This window comes from Kogia breviceps, chromosome 17, assembly GCF_026419965.1.
Source record: "Kogia breviceps isolate mKogBre1 chromosome 17, mKogBre1 haplotype 1, whole genome shotgun sequence".
In the NCBI taxonomy this organism is placed as follows: domain Eukaryota; kingdom Metazoa; phylum Chordata; class Mammalia; order Artiodactyla; family Physeteridae; genus Kogia; species Kogia breviceps.
The window spans coordinates 22299383-22320657 of record NC_081326.1 but is presented as its reverse complement, the minus strand read 5'-3'; the positions used below and the strand labels follow the sequence as shown (position 1 = coordinate 22320657).

Sequence of the window (21275 nt, the reverse complement as noted above, 5' to 3'; positions counted from 1 at the left end):
CCTAGTTATTAGCTGTCATTCTTTAAGTAATACATTTTTGTCTATCTTCAAAGCAACTTCCTCCTTAGAATGCACTTTTTTTTTTTTTTTTTTTTTTTTTTTTTTTTTTTTTTTTTTGCGGTATGCGGGCCTCTCACTGCTGTGGCCTCTCCCGTTGCGGAGCACAGGCTCCGGACGCGCAGGCCTAGCGGCCATGGCTCACGGGCTTAGCCGCTCCGCGGCATGTGGGATCCTCCCGGACCAGGGCACGAACCCGTGTCTCCTGCATCGGCAGGCGGATTCTCAACCACTGCGCCACCAGGGAAGCCCAGAATGCACTTTTTTATACTTCTCTGATTAACCATGTATTGCATTCTTTAAAAAAAATGACATCTCATTCATAGGTTTTTAAAAAACCTGATTACCAAGTAATGCAAAGAGAACGAGATGAAAAAGAATGGTATAAATCTCAGTCTCTACCTTCTCCCAAATTTATAACAATCATAACTTGATTTTCTTCACAAGGAAAGAGTAGCAATATTTACCCACTTCACAAAGTTGCTATGAAAAATAACATTAGTAAATAAAAATATTGCATAAATTATAAAGTGCAACATAAACCATGATGTCCTTAAATGAGTTTAATCTTGGTGCATGTGGCTATAGGTTTCTCTTGGACCACACTGGGCTAGCATCACTTCCAAAGCATCTGGTGCTTAGTACAGCACCTGCCTGTAAGTGGCAAACAAAGCTATGTTGGGAAGGAGGTCTCTGACCGTTTTGCTTTTGGTTCTCAAAACTTTAAACATAAGGCAGGTGCAGACTAATCCAGATTTTCTTAAAACACAAATATTCTTGAAAAGAATGAAATATGAGAGAGGACATAAGAAATCAAGGTTCTAGAAATAACTACAACTCCATCCTACAAAAACTCAGTAAGGTCTATTCAACTTTTGTTTTCACGTAAATATAAACTAGCAACAAATTTCTCTTCTCTGAAGACAGTTTCAGAGAACTAAGTCTGATTTTTTTTCATAAACAGTTATAGATTTTTTTCTCTTCATTCACTGTGTTCGAGTTTTTTTTCCCTTTCAGTGGAGAGTAAATTCAGTTGCAAATGAATTATACAAAGCACCCTTGACAGTTCTATAGCAGCCTAGAGACTCAACAAATAGCAGTTTCCCTCTTCCCCCAAACTCGATGATTCAAATGACAGACTAGGCTCTACTGTTTCTTCTTTGCTTCTATTCAGACAAGGCTGTTATTTCTTCCATGACTGGGCCTTAACAGGTCTCCTTGGGACACTCCCCACTCCAATTCACGAACAACACCCTCCAAATGCCTTTGTGTTAAAGGCAAATATATACAGCTTGGATCTCTAATTTAAAACCTCTCACTCCCTAAGAGTCTGTAAAATAAAATTCACAATTTATTACCATGTCAAACAGAGAATTACAATCTGGCCCTAACGTTTGACCCAACCTCATCTACCCCTACGACACTCCCCTTTCTATTTCCTTCACCCACTTACTCCAATTTCTTGCCACCTTGCACCCTCTCCTGGCAAACTCCTATACAATACAAGATCCAACGCTATGAAGCTTTCTCCAACTCTTATGAGCAGTCAGGAACCTCCCCCATTGCACCCTCTGCCATACTTCTGATTTTAACATTTATCACACTGCACTGGTATGTTTCTACCCCACAGCCATCCTACTGTGAACAAGTTCTCAATCTTGACAGTAATATCACCTGACCTGTTGCTCAGTTTGTTGTGGATTTAAATAAAAATTTTATTACCAAATTCCCTCTTATGATGTGGAAAGCTATTCTGGAGTCCCAGAAAAGTAATAATATGTGGTTATAACATAAAAAAGTTCTGTTCACCCCAGAATATTAAAGCTATATCAGAAATAAAAAATTTAGTCTTACAAAAATTTTCAGGGGTTGACACTTACAGGGTTTAGACAACTTAATACCATCAACAGATAGAAGTCACAAAAATGCTTTTATAACTGATCCACACAAGACTTCTTCAACACACAGCTTTAGTCTGGCCACACAAATTCTATTTCTTTAAGGCTTATAACTTGAAGAGAATGATCATTAGTGTAGCCATCTCTTGGATAAGATACAGCAGACAGGAAAGGGAAAGGAACACTAGGCAGAGGAAAGTAAAGGAGAAGGAAAAAAAAAAGATGGCAGAATATTCCTATTACCATATAGTTACCTATTATCATCCTTTTAAGATTAAATATTGAGGAATCATATATTAGTATATTTTGCAGTCCATTAGCTAGTGGTGGACATTCATTTTTTAAAATGAGCATCAGGGCTTCCCTGGTGGCGCAGTGGTTGAGAATCCGCCTGCCAATGCAGGAGACACGGGTTCGTGCCCTGGTCCGGGAAGATCCCACATGCCGCGGAGCAACTAAGCCCGTGAGCCATGGCCGCTGAGCCTGTGCGTCCGGAGCCTGTGCTCCGCAACGGGAGAGGCCACAACAGTGAGAGGCCCGCATACCGCAAAAAAAAAAAAAAAAATGAGCATCAGACCTTCAAACTACCATTTAATACCCAAATGTAACAGCTTCTAGAGAAAAATGACTTTAAATCACTTGTAGTTTATCCTTTGTAACATACTCAACCAAAAGGATGCCAGTAACGTAGAGATGTAGAGCAGTACATCTGGAATCCCTTAAGAAGAAAAAACTAATCCAGGTCCATAAACCTGTTATGTAAAACACTTGGGGTAAGATGTACAATGCATAAATTTTCAGATTTTAGGCAAGTAATAACTACAACACCCCCAGTGGAGGTAGGGTAGCAACCTGTAATCAAAACGGTATTTCTGCAACAAAACATACTGATATTCACATTTTAGGATATAAAGAAAGATATAAATAGGTGATTTTGCTGCCAATTGAGTATCAGGTTTTATTGCCAAAATGATTTTTAAAAGCTTTGATTTATAGCCTCCAAGATTTCATAATTATGAAATTTTCTTTCCTTCTAATTAGAGACGTGTGATAAATTCAAGCCAAGTTAAGCGGAAACATTTTAAGTAGTTCATACAATAACTTTATATGGCATGGCCAAAATATTGGAAAATCAGATGGCCAATTTTCAAAGTTGTAAAAATGCTTAAATTTTAAAAAAGATCATTTAAGAAAGCATTTCAAGATTCTGCAACATCTGAAAGTGATGCCGTGTATCAAGTATCACCCCAAATATAGAAGGGCATAAGTGCTGGTAATTTACTACTTCAAGTATGACTCATTAGGATATCTTAAAGATATATAATTTGAGCATTCTTTTCTCAAAGTTGTTTTCTAAATACTCAAATGCTTTTTAACCAAAAGACAATTACACAAATTAAAGATGTTAAAGCTTAAACCTGAATTCAACTCTACTTGTAGGAATTAATAAAAATTCACAAATGCCACAAAGCTGTTTTCCCATCCAAAGTACAGATGAGAGAAAGGAACTTTTAGATTGTTTTAAAGAACCCTAAATTATATCCTTTGATCAACTAAAACCACCTTGCATCTGAGTATTTGTACTGTATCATGAAAAATTCAATTATCTAGATGAAATTTTACCAGTTTTTATTAGATAAAAATTAATTATATAATCTACTGTTGCATTTACTAAAAAATGCTTTTGAGGAAATTGTCGATTATACTACTTGGTGTCAACTATACAAAACCCCACTGGAGAAATTCCTTTCAGAATTCAGTACCAGAAAGTTTGTCATCCCACAGAACTGGTATGTTTCCTCACTTTGAAGGGTTTCTTATCATCTTAGAACCAAGAAAAAGCAATTTTAATTAGGCTAACCATATTAACACTCTTGGCTAGCACACTTCTTTACTGCTAAATTTTATTTGTATTTTGATAATTTGTTTCTTGTCAGTCATTCAAAATCTTTGTTCAAAATGAGGTATGTATTGCATGCATATATAAAATGTATTACATGCAGAGTACCGTTATTTACAATGGGGGCAACTTGCCAGTGTGACTGGCACAAGTAATACAAAAATACAGATTCAGAAAACCCAATGTTCCATGAGTCCAGAGTAGATTAAAAATGGCATTAACACACCTGACTTGTTCTAACAGTACAGATGAACACACTGTAAAATAATGTAGGCATTAGTTATTTTTGCCCCTACAATTTAATTTCTAATCTTAGATTTACATGTACTTTATTTGGCTGAAATTTGTTTTCTGGCTGTAAATCAGGAAGATGAGGTTTTGAAATTTTTACATTATCAAAGGAACTCATTAAATGACTCCTTTTTTTCCTATTTTATTACCCAGAATTGTTTTTCCTAACACTTTTAATTATCCCATAAACCCCAATAAGAGAGTAAAAAAGACAGAAGTTTCTAACTTTTCCTGAGTTCCACTTCCAAATATCTTCATATATCAAAAATGATTTGAAGGGAATCCCAGTAGTGAGTCAAATAATAGATATACTAGCTTCTTTAAGATTAAAAAAATACCATCTGAATACAATCCGTGATAAAACTTCCTATCTCAATATCTCAATTATGTTTCTTTATGAGGCATCCAAATACCACCTTCAACATTATATGACAAGAAGACAACATTATTTAAAGCTTTGACTTACAAACAGTAGGCTTAAGAATCTGGGAAGTCACAGCGCCTGCAAGAGACCCACAAATCCAAATATTCCAAGCACTGCTTATAGACTAAATGGATAATTCACCATGATTTTTCAGATGTTTAGGTATAGAATTTTAAGTACGTTTAAAAGCATTTATTTTACTGAAAAATTTCACTATTTTTTCAATAAGTGAAAATGAAAAAAAGTATAACCATTAATGTGGAATTCATTAAAATGTTACAAGTTTTAAATGGGCCTCATTTTTTAAAAGACTGGGTCACTAGTTTATTAACTGCCAAGGTTTTAATGCCAGACAGTCCTAAACATGGAACCTGCCTCTATTTTTACTAACTGAATGACCTTGAGAAAGGCCTTAACCTTCGTAAATACAGACCCACTGTGTTCTTTACTGGTCAGAATTTGCCTGGAGAGTTCTAGTCAATTCTGTGCACCAAATTTTCAGGGTGAAACAAACTATGACTGTTAAGAAGGGTGTAAAAGGGTTTGGGGTTCACAAGGTGGGAGGTACAGCAGTTAGCCTAGAAGAAGGGGACTTCAGGGGAATTTTTCAAATGTTAATATCTAAAGGGTTATCAGGTTGATTAGAGAGATTACAGGTTAGGCTCAGATTATACTACTAAAAATGGCAGAATTAGGAAGTTAAAGAAGCAAATTTAAGCTCAATATAAAGTAACTTCCTAATAATGATATTCATTCTACCCTGGAACAGGCTGCTTCAAAAAGTATTGTATTCTAAGTATTAAAACAAAAGGTCAGGCTGAGGCTATAAGACCACCTATCTAGAATTTGGTAGAAAGTACACTGCACTGGAAAAGTGATTTTAAATAATCTCAATAGTCTTTAAGGGGGACTAAGATGACCATGTCAGCTATGTTTTTATATTTGTCATTTTTCATAATAACCCTATAAAATAAATAACATATTCTAAAGAAGAGGAAACAGAGGGCACGAGTTTAGCTTAATTTGATTATGGTAACATAGTAAGTAGCAGAGCTCACTTCCCAATCCTGATTCAATTTGGGCTCTTTCCTCTAACATCAGCAGATTTCAACCTTGGTTCACAACACAATCACCTGCAGAGTTTATAAAAAGTTTCAATAACCAGGCCACATCCCAGACCAATTAAATCTATATCCCTAGCAGAGAGATCCAAGAATCATGATGGCCTGTAAAGTTCCCAAGTAATGCCAACATGCAGCCATGATTAAGACCCACTGCTCTATACCAAATGTTGGCAACACTGGAACACATCCATGTTCATTTGTTTACATACTGTCTGTGAGTGCTTTCATGCTACAATGACAGACTTAAGTAACTGACTTTATGACCAACGAACCCAAAAATATTTACTGCTTAGCCCTTTACAGTAAAAAATTTGCCAGCCTCTGGCTCTGTATCATATTATGTTCTAGCTCTTACAGGACACATTTTCTGCCACTGAATGAAGGTGGATTCAGAGGCACTAAAAAGTTGTGAAAAGTTTTAACAGCTGGAATGTAGCACATCACTGATACAACCAAACTTGTGAGTTAAGCAAGGTTCATCAGATACTAATGTGATATCAATGACATAACAGAATTTTCATTTATAAGATATTAGAGATAAGTTAAAAGCACACTAGACTACCAAAAATTAATGATAGACCTAGTCCATTGATACAGCTAGGGGTGCTTGCTAAGATAATCACTAGCAATGTTATTTTTGAAAGTATGCACTGTGGTTCAAATTACTGCTTTTCTTCTCTTTGAATCACTCCAATTATGTGTGGCATTAATTTTAAGAATGGGGTTAGCTCTAATTAGTTTTGTCAATCAACTACTATACAAAAAAATCTGCTAACTCCTTATATTGCATGTTATCTATATAAATTTAAAAAAACACTACAGGGTTCCCATCATACTACTAAATGATTAATTCATGCAGAAAAAGACAATGTAGCTCTAATTCTGAGAACTGCTTCATGGTCTTCTACATTAAAAATTAAGACAAAAACATAAAGTGCTGCTAAGAAAGTCTATTTACCATTAATACTTTAAAGAAACTACCTCTGGGGTTTTATTGCTAAGGACTTGATAAGTAGGAGGGGAAAGATCAGCAAATAGTATTCATTACACATGCATACTGATTTTCACATGATTAAAAATTTCTACCAATGAAAACTAAACCCAAACCTAAACAGCCAGAGGAACCATTTCACAGGATTATGGCATTTTGCCCTATGGGAATGAACAACAATGATTCTCTTTAACAGAAAGTACTCCATCCCCAGATGATCACCATCACGTAAATCAGACACTGAACACTTACAGAGCTCTGAAGCAACAAAAGCACTAAATCGTATATGACAGTAGTAGACAAGTCTGGGGTCCACAGAGGAAAATCTCACTCACTGGGCTACTTCTTCAAATAAGTTAAACACAGACAATCGAATTAAACGTAAAGAAAAGTTTCAAATCTATTTTCACTCTTCAACAATGGTCCCCCACTCCTTTTTTTTTTTAAAACCCACACTACAAATGTGATATGCTGAAGTTCTTGTATCTATTCCTTTGGGAATATATTGAAGAGAAAGGTCTCAGAGGCCTCTCTCTTACTTAACTAATGTAAATGAGAATGAAAATGAGGTAATAGTGGGACAAACTTAAAATATTACAGCTTCTGAAAGATTTATGCGGGAGCACAGAACAGTAGCTCTAAACAAAGTAGAATAATCCCATTAACATTTGCAAACTTCTATAAAACAATTATATGTTTACGAAGAAAGGTGAGAGTAAAGAATGTTAACTAGATCTCAAAAATGTCCTGAAATGACAAACAGATCACACATTACAACTAGAAGATTCTATCTTTTCCAGTACTGGGTACAAAAAGTGATCAGAGGCTAAAGATCAGGAAAGTCAAAGAACTATACACAGAGTCCACATTCCGTAAAATATGGGCAAATTCCTATATTTAACACAACCTTTGAGAAACTCACATCTACATGTTAGAGATAAAACTAAGGCATACCAAAACTTACATTTAGTATAAGATTATGTAAGATATAACATGTGCTTGTTTGAGTGATTTTCTCCCTTCTACTATAAAGACTCAAATTTTAGTATTACTTATGTGTATTCCTTTTATAATGAAAAAAATACTTTAAGAATACACACAAGATTATATCCAACCAGGATTAGAATGAAAACCGAAATACCTTTGTATATACAATATTTACCTGGTTCTTCCTTGATGAATGACAAATCTTCTTCTGGATAGGCAACAGGTGGCTGCATCACTGAGCAATCTTCTAAATTTGTTTCATTATTAGGTGGTATATTATAAATAAATCTCTTCGTAGCTTGGGTTTTCCTCCTTGTTTTGCCAGTCTCTTGAATTCCCTGGGAGCCCATATTATTCCAAATAAACACTTTTGTTTGACCTTGAGACTCATTTTCTGTCAACTCAGGTGAACCATCCTGGACCCAACTACTGTCATTCATTTGGTAGTTTTCTATTTGGCCCTCGTCGACGTTACAACCATCATTTTCAATTTTTACATTACTTGCCAAATTAGTAAGATTCCGTGTTGCCCAAAAACTGGCAATTTTTTGATCCCGTGATGAAGACAGGCCATCTCTGTTAACTGGTTTTCTATTATTATAGTCCACAACTACAGACTCTGGAGCTTCTGATTTAATGCTTATATTTAAGGCATCTTTAATGAAATTTCGGCAAGTTTGAACAACTTCACTCATTTGAAGATAGCTGGCCACTGTCATTACTTCAATGGCATTTTGGCTTGTGAGCACCAGGTTACCAGAATACAAGAAGTCCAAGATGACTGAAAAACCTTGAACTGCAGCAATATCTAAATGGGTAGTATTGTTTTGGTTAGGGCTTTCTTTGTTTGAAAAGCAATATAAAGTCTTAAAGAAACGGCTGCCTGCAACCAGGATGTTCTTATGAGCTTTAAAGATTTTTCCGCTCACCACAATGCTGACATCACAAAGAATACCTTTCTTCCTCTGTTCATTTAGTTGTCGAAGAAGTTGATAGCAATAAGAGTTCTCATTTGGCCTACTATTAAAGTCACAGTACCCCTCCTCTGATGCTATTTCTGACTCCTGTAATAGATGGAAAACATTAATATTAAATTTTATTTACTTTTTAAAGCCATCATACCAAAGACAATAAATCATTATCAGTAACTTTTTAAAAAGCACTATCAAATACACTAATTTGTTCATAATCATTACATATTGAGACTGAAGTGTTCACAATCCCAAATACTGAGAGGAAAGGAGTAAACAGCTTAGCTTGCTGCAAGCCACTGTTTATCATAAAAAAAAAAAAAGAAAGAAAAGAAACATCCTGAGGATCAGCAGAATTTCATTAAAAAATATGTATCACATATCATGCTATCTTTTCAAATATAGCTGAAGACATGGATTAAGAATTATTTAAGGGACTTCCCTGGTGGTTCAGTGGTTAAGAATCCACCTGCCAATGCAGGTTTGAGCCCTGGTCCGGGAAGATCCCACATACCACGGAGCAACAAAGCCTGTGCACAACTACTGAACCCATGAGCCACAACTACTGAAACCTGCGTGCCGCAACTACTGAAGCCAGCACACCTAAAGCCTGTGCTCCACTGCAAGAAGCCACTGCGATGAGAAGACAGCGCACCACAACGAAGAGAAGCCCCCTGCTCGATGCAACTAGAGAAAGACCGTGCACAGAAACGAAGACCCAACACACACACAAAAATAAATAAATAAAATAATAAATACGTAAAACTCTTGGCAAACATTGAGTCAAATAGTTTAGGTCAACAAAGTTAATTAAATATAACTAATGATAAAGTTCAGACCCTAATAAAAAATGTGCTTCAAACTACAAGAATAACCAAGTATACAATTTCCCAATCAATTTTCAAAATGACTTATCTCTTTAGGATCATAAATACTATACATCAGGTAAAATTCCTGAACTCAAAATTCTTAATGTTTATAATCTTCCCTCTTAGCAATCTTATAAGTACTCATTACAGTTCATTTTAGCATCACAAAAAATATGGTAATTTCCTATAAAATAACATGTGAAATCAACAAAAAAAATAAAGGAGTGTGATCTAGATTTGGAATGCTGCCTATGCTAGTTATTAAAAGTGTGTGTCCTTGGGCAAGTCACCATGCCTTCTTAAACTAGAAAGCAGTAAGTACTACAAATGTTTCTAATTAAGAACTTCAGGACTTTACTCAGAGTGACTAGGTGGGTAAGCTCCCTAAATAAGGCAGGTGTCTATTCTCTCAGCACCTTGCTCAATAACTTTCCTAGATAACTGAAATAATAACTGTTTTCCAGCAAAAAACAGTGCTTAGACATTTCTAGTAGAAAAGATAACTGACAATGTTGACCTTATTTAAGTGTTAAAGATTCATTACTTTCTTTGGCACAAAATATTAACTTAAATACAGGTCATTACTATAAAATAATGAGATACATATATACAGATCTATGAGTATATGAGCCTGGGAAAAACACGGAAAAGATACATGCTGGGAGGACGGATATGCTTGGAGAGGAAAAGAGCGAAGGAGGAATTAGGGGAAGAAAGGGTGTAGGGAACAAAGCTGTTAGGACTGCAAAATATTTCTCATTGAGTATTTTAAATGGTGAAATTCCTGAGGCAATCCCACATCTCCATTTAACCCCATCATGGGTAGGGCTAAATTACAAAAATAACAGGTTTCATTCTGAGTCCTGAACACAGGGGGTCATGCTTATAACAATCCCAATTCTCTGAAACTAAACCAGATCACATAATCTAAGAATCTTCATGCTGCTTCCAGGTATGAGAAGTCAACTGAAAGAATGCAAAAATACTAGAATTCTGGGACACTTCAGTATTTCACAATAATGAAACATTACATATAACCCTGCAAATCTGGAGTACACGATCACTACAGAATGAAGCGCAGAAAGTGGAGAATTTCCTTTGCATTTCCAACTGACCCTTGGCAGCATCCCTATCACTTCCCAGCGCCTCAACTGCATACTTATACTTCATACTTATACTTACTGCATACTCATACTTCATACTTATACTTCATACTTACGCTGCATACTTATACTTCATACTTTTATAATGCATACTTATACTTCATACTTTAATACTGCATACTTATACTTCATACTTTTATACTGCACACTTATACTGCATACTTATACTCTAACCCCACCCCCACATTGTTGCTCTGTCAGACCAAAATATTCTAAATTGGCTATATTCTCCTACTGAAACACCCAATCCTAAGCAAAACCTGCTAACAGCCACAGCTGGAGTAAAGTAATCAAGTAATTCATGATTAAGTCCCAAATGTTTGCTTTGAGGGACTGGAGGAAAGGAAGTGAGGTAAAAAGACATTTTAACTTTTAGATCTTGTACATAAACCAGTATGTTGTGAAGTTTCAAACTATTTAGCAAAGGGGATGGAAAATATTTAGGACTTGTATGAATATATAAAGAACTAAACCAATACTAAAAATATCTAAAATAGCTACTGCTGTAGTATAATTTTCTACAGAAGCATCATACTGTTTAATTTTACTAAAAGACTTTTTACTAATTTGCTTATGCTCTCTATTCACTTCAGCAAATTTCCAAACTGCATCTTTCTTTGATGCAAGCCTAAAACTAAGCTTTGCTATGCATGCTATACCTGCCCAGCAAAGCTCATTTGGTTCGAAGTTCTAACAGGTATTGTAGTAACAGTATGAATACTTGGAAGAGGCAAAAATTTTAAGCACTGATCAAAATTTAGCAGCACTTCATGAAGAGTCTGTGGAAGTAGTGAATTAGCATTTACAAGTCAAGAAGTGCCTAAAGTTTATACACTAAGCAGTTCAAAACACTTTAAAAAGGAGGTGGTACGTCATAGAAGTTATTTTAGGCCATGGTCACTGTGTTCCGAATTTTCTGGGCCAGTCCTAATTTCTGTAATTCTCTGCCATTATCAGACCAAATGTCCTAATTTTTTAAAATAACTAAGACAAAAGCCTATCCACCAAAATATTTGCCCATTCCATTTTTGACACAAACTATACAAAACCAAACACGCTATTCAACCACTATTTTTTCTCATTACTATTGTGCAAGAACATGTAATGTTACCTGTTTTTACAAGCAACACTAGCTGTTTTCTCCTTCAGTATTCATCAGAGCACTATGCCATGTTTTTGTAGCACCTATTAAACATGCTCTTCACAATGAAGGGTTTACAAGTCAAGAGTATATGTATTCAACAAGAGGGAGTATTATTTGAGGATATGGGTAAAACGGAGCAAAATAAGCACTAAAATAAACTGCCAATATTATTTGCTGAACCAAATAAATTCCTAGTACTAAAGACAAAAATCATAATAGATCCAAGAAGTCATCTGTCTCTCTAGTTCTTTCTTTAACATTCTATGTCTATTCTCAGTATACTGATAAACATGATATCACTGATAAGTAAAAATATACTGATAAAAATGTTTAAATATTTCGAAAACTAGTCTTTTTAAAAACCAGTTGGGGGCTTCCCTGGTGGCACAGTGGTTGAGAATCTGCCTGCCGTTGCAGGGGACACGGGTTCGTGCCCTGGTCTGGGAAGATCCCACGTGCCGGTCTGGGAAGATCCCACATGCCTGGGAAGATCCCACATGCCGCAGAGAGGCTGGGCCCGTGAGCCATGGCCGCTGAGCCTGTGCATCTGGAGCCTGTGCTCCGCAACGGGAGAGGCCGCAACGGGAGAGGCCACAACGGTGAGAGGCCCGCGTACCACAAAAAAAAAAAACAAATAAAAACCAGTTGGAAAATTTTCTATTCCCTTTCCCAAAAAGGAAAATACGACTTAGCCCAGACATTAGTCTAAACTAGATAAACAAGGAGATTTTAAGTAAATGGACAGACTTCAAAAATCAGACAATTTGCTATACCAGAAAATCTATAAATATGAAAAGTCTTCCGTTATTTTACTTGTGAAGATGCCCATTTGTAAAATGATAATTTTAGAAATGAAGACACCTTAATTAATTTTTCCAAAATTAAGAAAATATGGAAAAGTATACATTTGGTTAAAATCCTCACAGCTTATTATCTTCAAATTTATTTCCAGAGAGGCCAAGAAATATAGTAAATATTTTACTCAGAGAAAAAGCTGCTAAAACCTTGAAAAATCCTGACTTTACTCACTTATTTAATAAGCATTAAGTGAATGCTACTTTAGACAGGTTGTACACTGACCCAAAATTTTGCAGACCCAAAATGAATTAGTTCCCAACTTGAAGTTATCACTACTGAGCAAGATTCTTAAGGTATTGAAGAGTATAACAAGCATGTTATGAGAGCAGATAGGAAGTGTATCTAATCCAGTTTTTTTGGAGGTGGGGGAGGAGATGCTTTTTAAAAGAAAGATCTGAGCTGAGCCTCAAAGGATGCAAGAGTAGAATGGTAGGATGAGCACTCTAAGCAAATGAGATGGCATAAGAAAAAGAACCAAGATGCTCCACAGATCCTCACAATTCTAGATTTATGAAAGAACTTCAAGGTGATCCCCAAAAAGCCCAAGAAATGCAAATATTCTCTTATGAATGTTTTTGGAGCTAAGTGTCTATAAGTTACATCAGATTATCAAGAGATTGGAATCCTGCACAAGATTAACCACTGCTATAGATGCCTACAGACCTTTAGAAGTAGTGATCTGATTGAATTAGCAGATAGAGATGACTGTGGCAGCAAAGTGGAGGATAATTATCAGGGGATGAAGACTAGAGATACTGTGACCAGGGGAATCTATTGTTAATAGTGCAACACACTGCACTTGCCAAGAAACAAGGACCTTAATTAGGTAAGAGAGATAATAATGGGGGGAGAGGTAGAGAGGCAGAGCCTGGAAAAAAATTTGGAAAGTAAAATCTGTACTTGAGTGATTAACTAGATTTCAAGATAGGGGTGGGGAGGGAGATCATAGGGTCTTCACAGCATTCTAGAGGAGGAGCTAGATAATGCCACCAACCTGTAGAGAATCCAAGACCACACTACCCAGTCTCCCCACCCTTCTGAGGGGTACAATGGGAAAGAGAACTTCAGTTGCAGTGAGCTCATCTGTAGTCAATCCATAAATTTTAAAATGCTATTTGGCTAAAAAACATCAAGTAATTAGTATTTACCTCCCTACCCAGAATTATAGTGCTCTTTTGATAAATGGATTAGTAGAAAAAACAATTTCCAACACAAACATCAAAGTGTAAGCTAAAAGCATTAAAACCAAAAATCTTTACTACTTTTATTGCAGCAATCCACTGGAACACTATACTGAAAGATTTAAAACATCAATGTCCACTTACAAACCCCAATTCAATTTCTAGTAATGAGGACAAACAAAGCCACAGCAAACATGAACATGATGCCAAATAGATGCCTGCTAGTAGTACTGACAAATTATGTAACAGTCAGTAGAGAAAGAAAGGAAGATCTCCTTTGCAATCTTCTATCACTTCTCTGATCTCCTTGAGTGATGGCATCTTCTTTTGCAATTTAAGTACTATCCCTAGAAATTCTAAATCTATAGGCCTGCGGTATTAGCCTTCACGTGATTACAACTTCCAACCAATTTTAGATGCCAAAAATATGCTTTATTACGAGCTCTCCTCAAAACCCACACATACACAATACACAGGTGCTTCTAAACAGCAACTTATTTCATCGCGGTTCTCCCCTGCTTTAAAACTGCTAAATAGTTTGCCCATTGTTAGCAGAATAAAATATCAAAACAATCATTTCAACATAAAAAGATCATCCATAACCTGGAGTCTGCCTACCTATTCAAACTTGATTTTTCATCCTGCTCAACAACCAAATCATCTACTTCTCAGACACATCAAGACATCAATTTCCACTATGCTCAAGCTGCTTCCAACTGCAATGCCTGGAATGCCCTCCCGTCTTCAACACTTATTCACTTAACACAATTAAGTTAGGAGCCAATTCTACAAGCTTCTCCCAACCTTCACAAATAGAATTGATGACTTTCCTTAGTGTCTTAACCTTACCTTGAATATACTTCTAACATAGTAGCTATCATTTTATGTCTTTCTCTCCTTACTAGAGTACAAGTTTCTTGAGGGCAGAAAAATGTCTTATTTATATAGCTTTGTCTTCAGTGCCTTGTATCTACCTAATATGTGTATGTAAATTTAAGAGGGAGAAACAAGCCAATCCTAGATACACTGTAGCATATAGTAAAAACCACAAGGGAAAGGAACCAGCTTTTACCAAATCAAAAACAATGAATGACTGTTAGAACCTATATAAGTATTATACAAACTGATTACTTAATGGGCCATAGGCTCCGTAGTCATCTGTAATACCTATTCTCCTTCCTAGTGAAAGGTTTTTTCAGTCTTTCTTCCAAAGTCTTTAAAACAAACAACTTATTTTTGCCAAATGCAAAGAAGGCTGGTAGATCTGTCTCACCTTTGCTTTTGTTGCTCACCAACATATTCCAATTAGTAATTTTAATCAGATCACTGATCTGCATTAAATATTTACTTTCTGGAAAGGTTAACTAAATTTATAACAATAACACATTTGAGTGCATGTTTTAAGCTTACTAAACTGGAAAGGGTTGACAGAATGTGTGATTTAGGCTACGAAAATTTCACAACTGGGTAGAAAGTGATCTGAACCAAGATACAGTGGTAATAATCACTGTTATTAAAGCAATTTTAAAGTCCTCTGGGCCAAATGGTCAAATCTTATATGAGCTAATCACTGAACCTGACTCTTAAGATATAGGCAGCTGTTACTCAAAACAGAAACTACATGTAGTTCCTTACATCCTTATAAATACAAGGGTATTTCTGAAATAGAAGGCTCCAGAACAGATTCTGAAAGCATATTTATGGACTCTCCCATGAGCAATCCTTAACAACCAACATCCAAATAACAGAAGAATATCAAAGGTTTTAAGAATGTGCCACAGGGAATTCCCTGGCGGTTCAATGGTTAGCACTCCACGCTTCCAATGTAGGGGGCACAGGTTCAATCCCTGGTTAGGGATCCCACAGGCATGAGGTACAAGCCAAAAAATAAATAAATAAATAAAGAATGTGCCAGTTTTTTGGCCACCACCATGGAATTAATGGAAAATAACTTTTCTCTTACAGAAGGCATAAGAAACAAAAAGTAAAGTAACCCTTATTCACATACTAAGATTTGGCCAAACTCTTCTCAAAAAAACAGGCCTCCATGTGCTCCTGATTACCGTTTAAATAAGAGAGGATAAACACACAGATGTGTGTATGTGCAAAGACTGTGGAAGTAGATAGAAGAAACTTATTGGGAGGTGAGGGGGAACTAGGTAAGAGGGAGAATCATCTGCTATTATTTATCCTTCTATACTTTTCCAATTTTTGAAAATGAGCATGTATTATTTTCATAATAATAAAACTATCTTGCTAGTCCTCTGGGTTTTAAAAAAAAAAAAAAAAGGGAGGGGAGGATAAAGGGAGTGAACTACACCCTAGCCTCAAACTTAATTCTTGCCAAGAACTCCAAAACTCTTATTTCAGCATTTTTAAGACAGGACAAAGCTAATGCAAGAAGGTGAGAAAAACTGCATGTATGATGAGAAAGTCTCAATGTTCAAAGAACTGAATGGCCAGAGTCTCCAAAAGTATGAAGAAGAGAACTGATTTGCTCTCTAGAATCGAGAGTGATTCCATGAGATAAATTGGCTCCCAAACTGAGAAAACTGGTAACACTGAGACATGAGGTACCAAGTCCCCCCAAAAAATGTTGTTATAGTTATCTACAATGAAAATAAGTAATGATGACAATAACAGTTATCATTTACTGAGTAATTACGTGCTGGCATATATACTTTGCATACATGAAACTAGAAGTTAACTCATTTTTCTGCCACGAAAGAGGATTAGGACTCAGGTCCCCCTTCTTTAAGCTCAAGAATGCTCTTACAGATTGTGTTATACTGCCTCCTACAGGTAATCAAAGGCTACATGGCAATGGAAAAAAAGTGATTAACTCTGCCCATAGGAAGAAATAAGTCAGTTCTTGAACCTGCCACTCATGTAATAACAAGACAAAAGGATTCTATAGGTGGTACCCGGGGTCAATCACAAGGTAACACCCCAAACTAAGGTTATTTAGAATGAAAACAGAAATAACATCCAAAATCCAATCCAGGCAACCAATAAATAGCCTTAGACAAACAAGACTACTAAACTTTATTATTCTCAGTCTAATGAAATAATGTCCTAAGAGAAAAAAGGTGGTCTACGATTATATATGTAAAAAGGCAGTTTAAGGGGGCAAAGGATAAGGGAGGGATAACTCAGGGATTAAGTTTAGAAAAGGTTTTACCTAGGAATGAATTCCCTAATCCAGACATATGCCTAGGGGAGAAGGATACACCACACTAAGTCTATCATAAGGTTATCCAACTAATTCCCCTTCCTCTGATTTCAGGTTCACTAAGCAGCTAATTATAATTTGTACTCCCATTCAGATCTGCCTACACGTAGACTATGCTGAATAAGAGTAACTCGTCCACTGGATTAGGAAAATTCATTCTGATTGTCTTTTTAAATGTTTCTAAATAACCAACTTATCATTTAGAAAAGCACACTTTCATTTTCACAAGCCTTCCACCTCCATCATACTACTAAATAACTTCAAGAATATGTAACTCTTTAAAGCCTCTAGACTCCTCTTCTGTAAAATGGGAACAGAATAATTACTTGCCAGAGTAAGGGACATCTGTATTCGGCATTACAGAAGACAAAGTTTGGCACTCCAGTGCCCAAGCTCACAAAGCTAGTAATTGCAGAGAGCTGTGATCTGAACCTAGATTTACTCCGAAACTTTTTTTTCCCATTGCAACATTCCTTATAGACTTCAGTCTCATTTATCACGAAGAACTGTAAGACTTGGGACAATTTACTTAACCTTCCTGGGCCTTATATCTTTAAGTGACCTTCCTTCTAGGGCTTAGGCAACTAAAACTTGTGCAAAAACTGTTGCCATTGCCCCCTGAGAAAAACAATCCTATGCTTTAACGTTAACGCCTCAACTTCTGAGAAACTTCTGGGCTACAGGGTTATTGGATAGTGCCTAATTAACTCCAGTATAAGTGTTCTGAACAGCAAGATCACTCCAATAAACACACAAAGGAACTAATATACGAAAGGTGACTTTCTAAAATCAATGGCTAGCAATACAAAAGAATAAATTCCATCCACCACCACAGGTTGTCTAAAAGTCTTCGAAGCACTGATCAACATCTGTTTGGCTTGAAAAAGCATTATCAAAATGGTAAGACTATTATCTTTGAACTAGAAATATTAAAACAGGAGCTAAGAACAACTAAAGTATAGCTTACTTGTTTTATAACTAAGAACTTATGATTTTAAGGAGTCTGGTAAATACATTCTCTACCAGTCCAAATCAACTACTTGGTATCAGTAACTTTACATTAAACATTTCAAATATGCTAAGTTTAAAGTAAACTGCATTTATAAGAAACTTTTTGAAAGGGGTGGATTACAGAAAATCTCAGCACAAAAATCTGGGTAGAAGGAAACAAAAACTACCACAATTTACCAAAAGTATGCCTTTGGAAAGAGAAGTTCAACAAGTTTAACGGAGACGAATTTAGTAAAATAATCCACGAAAAAGGAGTCTTATCCACTTAGCTTCCTCTACATTTACATACTGCTCTCATATTTCACATTATCCTGATATGATAAAAAATATTTTTCTCCGTTGGATGTTCTCCTATAAGGGGTAGCGTCAAAGATTACGGAAATTGTTTAATTCATTCTTCAAAGAGTTACCAGATTTTGACTTCCACCGGCAAGCTGAAAGACTACCAACATAAAGCACCTTTCCTAAAACCACAGCTAATAACATTTTGACCCCACAAAGCCAACCTTACAGGGTTAAACCCTCCCACCTCGCGTATTAAACTTTCCTTTTGATTCAACCTGATGGGCAAAGAAATCTGCGTCATGAAAAAACTAAAACAAATTCAGCGATATGATTAGAAAATTGTTATTTCCCCCCTCCCCCTCCCCCGGTAACTTTTGAAAACTTATTCCCAGGTTTTCTAACCCCCCCCCCCACGCGTAAACTCCCGACACCTCTCTCCCAACAGGAAAGATGTCTTCACCCAGGAAAACGGGGTTTTCAGCTGATAAACCTTTCCCCCGAATCAGAAGCAGAATACACCGTACCTGGGCGTTGGCTTCCTGGAGTTTGTGCTCGGTAGAGACGTGGTGCCTCAGAAGGAGGGTTTTCTTGTAGTTGCGGGTCCCTCGCGAAAGCTCGTCGTGCCCCACTGGAGGCAGGTCCCCGCTTACCCCGTCCTCGGGGGTCTTCTGGCACCAGCCGCAAGACATAAGGCCAGTATCCTTGGAATAGCGCAGCCAGGGAAAATCTTTGAGCCAGGAGGTCTGAAAGGAGCACTGGAGCTTCTGCATTAGGGACTTGGGCCGCGCGAGCGGGAAGTGCTGGACAGTCTCTCCTTCGCCAGCTCCCACTCCGCTGCCCTCCGCTTCGTCCCCGCCATCGCCGCCCGACCGCCTGCTGCTGCTGCAGCTGCCGCCTTCCGCCCCGCTGCCGTCGCCCAGGCTCGCCCCCTCCTCTTCGTCCTCGGTGCTGTCGCTCAGGGACGCGCCGTCTGGCATCAACTCCTTCCCCTCCAGCGCGTCCAGCTCCAGCTCCACGGCCGCGGGCCCTCGCCCATTGAAATGCCTCAGGGGCCACGCCGAGGTCTCGGGGCGGCCGCGACTACTGCCATTGTTGCCGAGCCCCCCGCCGCCGCCGCCGCCTCGGAAGGCCAGAGTCCGACGGTTCCTTTCCGCTAGCAGGGGGCCCCCTGCGCCACCGCCGCCCAGCGAGGTGGGGCCGCCCGCGTCTTGGGGGAGCAGCAACTCCTTGGTTTCCTCAGCGGCGGCGGCCACCCCGGCAGAGGCCTCCAGGTCTTGGGGCTCCAGGCCCTCCAATTCCACTTCCTCGTCGGCCCCCCGCCCATTGAGCTGCTGCGGCGCTGGCGGCTGGGGTTGTCTTGGCTGGGGGTGCTGGGGCCAAGCCGAGGCCTCCCCGCCAACGTTATTGTTCGCGGATCCGCCGCCGCCGCCGCTGGCGGTGACCAACCCGCCTCCTCGGAACGCCAGCGTCCTGCGGTTCATTTCACTGAACGACATGGCGCGCGCCGCCGCCGCCGCCGCCCGGTGCCCCGGCTCGCGCCCGGCCTCGGGCCGCGTCCCGCGCGCTCCCCCTCCGCTTCGCCCCCGCCCCCACCCCGGGCGTTCCGGTCTCGCGGGGCTCGGCCTCGCCCTCCCGCCCGGCTCGCGCTCGCTACCCGGGGCTGCCTCACGCGTCCGCCGCCGCCGCCGCCGCCGCCCGCCGGGCCGCCGCCTCCGGCCGCCTCCTAATCCTCCACCCCCGCCCCGCTGCGCTCCGGGCAGCGTCCCGCGCGGAGAAGGGGGCGGGCGGCGGAGAGGTGAGCAGCAAGCCGGGGCGCGTGGGGCCTTCGAAGTTGAGAGGCGGAGTGCGGGGAGACCCTCCGCTGCCCCCTCTTTAAAGCCGCGCGCACACACCGACCCTGCAAACAGATATCCTTCCTCCGGCGCGCCGAGAAGTCCCAACCCGCTGCCGGCTTCCGAGGCGCTCAGGGCGAGAAGCACGTTAAACTGCCGGGCTCCGCCACATAACGAACCGACAATAAAGCCGGCGGAGCGTTTCCGTCCGACCAGGCCCCGGCGGAGGTCGAATGGCAAATGAACAACGGACCGTGCGCCCACAATGCACCGGGGTAGCAGTAACCGCTGGAGGGGGAAAGGGTGGGGGCCGGGCTGGGGGAGGGGGGCTGGGCTTGGGGCTGGGCTGGGGTGGGGTGGGGTGGGGTGGGGGCGCCAGGGGACCGGGAAAGGGGCCGGGCCGCGCCTCCGGCCTGGGGGCGGGGGTGCGGCCGCGGGGAAGGAAGTCGGCCGAGGAGCGGGGGACAAAAGGCCGGGCGGCGGGCTGGGGGTCTCGGGGAGGGGGCGGGCGTGTGCGGCCGGGGCCGGGCTCCGCGGAGGACAAACAGCTGGCGAGTGTCAGGGTCTGGCCGCCTCCCCGCTGCCCGCACGCACCTACCCGCGCCCGGGAAGCACATTTTCCTTCTCTCGCCACGAGTTCACCTGGGACTTTGGAAATAACTGTGCGGTGGGAGCTGCGCTCCAGCCTTGTCATTTGCTGGGGGTGGGTGGCGGTGCCCAAGGAAGTGAACTTATTTTGTTCCTTCACAAAGACTGGACCAGGCTGTGCCCTTTCACGCGAGGAGGTTGCAACCACGGACACCTCCTCGTCTGATGGCATTGTGTGTGCGAGGCAGCACCTCAGGCCCAAGGCAATAATCATTTCACAGAAAATGCACCGCCCCGAGTGTCTTATTGCTGTGATGAAATGGAAATTTAAATAAAAGGTCGAACACGTGCGTTCAGTGGGAAGTATTGACATGGGTGTTACATCACCAGCAGCCAATCAGATAACTCCAGTCGTGTTTATACTTCTACAACCACCTTGTGAGTATTACAGTATGTCATAACGTTATAA

General features: G+C 39.7%; 1 protein-coding gene across 3 annotated transcripts in view; it reads right to left on the bottom strand.

The window, feature by feature from the left end:
• ZBTB10 (zinc finger and BTB domain containing 10) overlaps nt 1-21069 on the bottom strand; it is a 35114-nt gene extending 14045 nt beyond the window's left edge. For 2 of the 3 annotated variants that reach the window (XM_059042425.2, XM_067017172.1), the window contains exons 1-2: nt 18911-19928; nt 7848-8736 (exon numbers count right to left, since the gene is read on the bottom strand). In XM_059042425.2, coding sequence (XP_058898408.1) covers nt 7848-8736; nt 18911-19882 — 1861 coding nt within the window. In that variant the 5' untranslated portion in view covers nt 19883-19928. Of the gene's footprint in view, nt 1-7847; nt 8737-18910; nt 19929-20816 lie in introns of those variants that run through there. The other variant, XM_059042426.2, reaches the window with a different exon arrangement.
• Between the last annotated feature and the right edge of the window lie 206 nt (nt 21070-21275).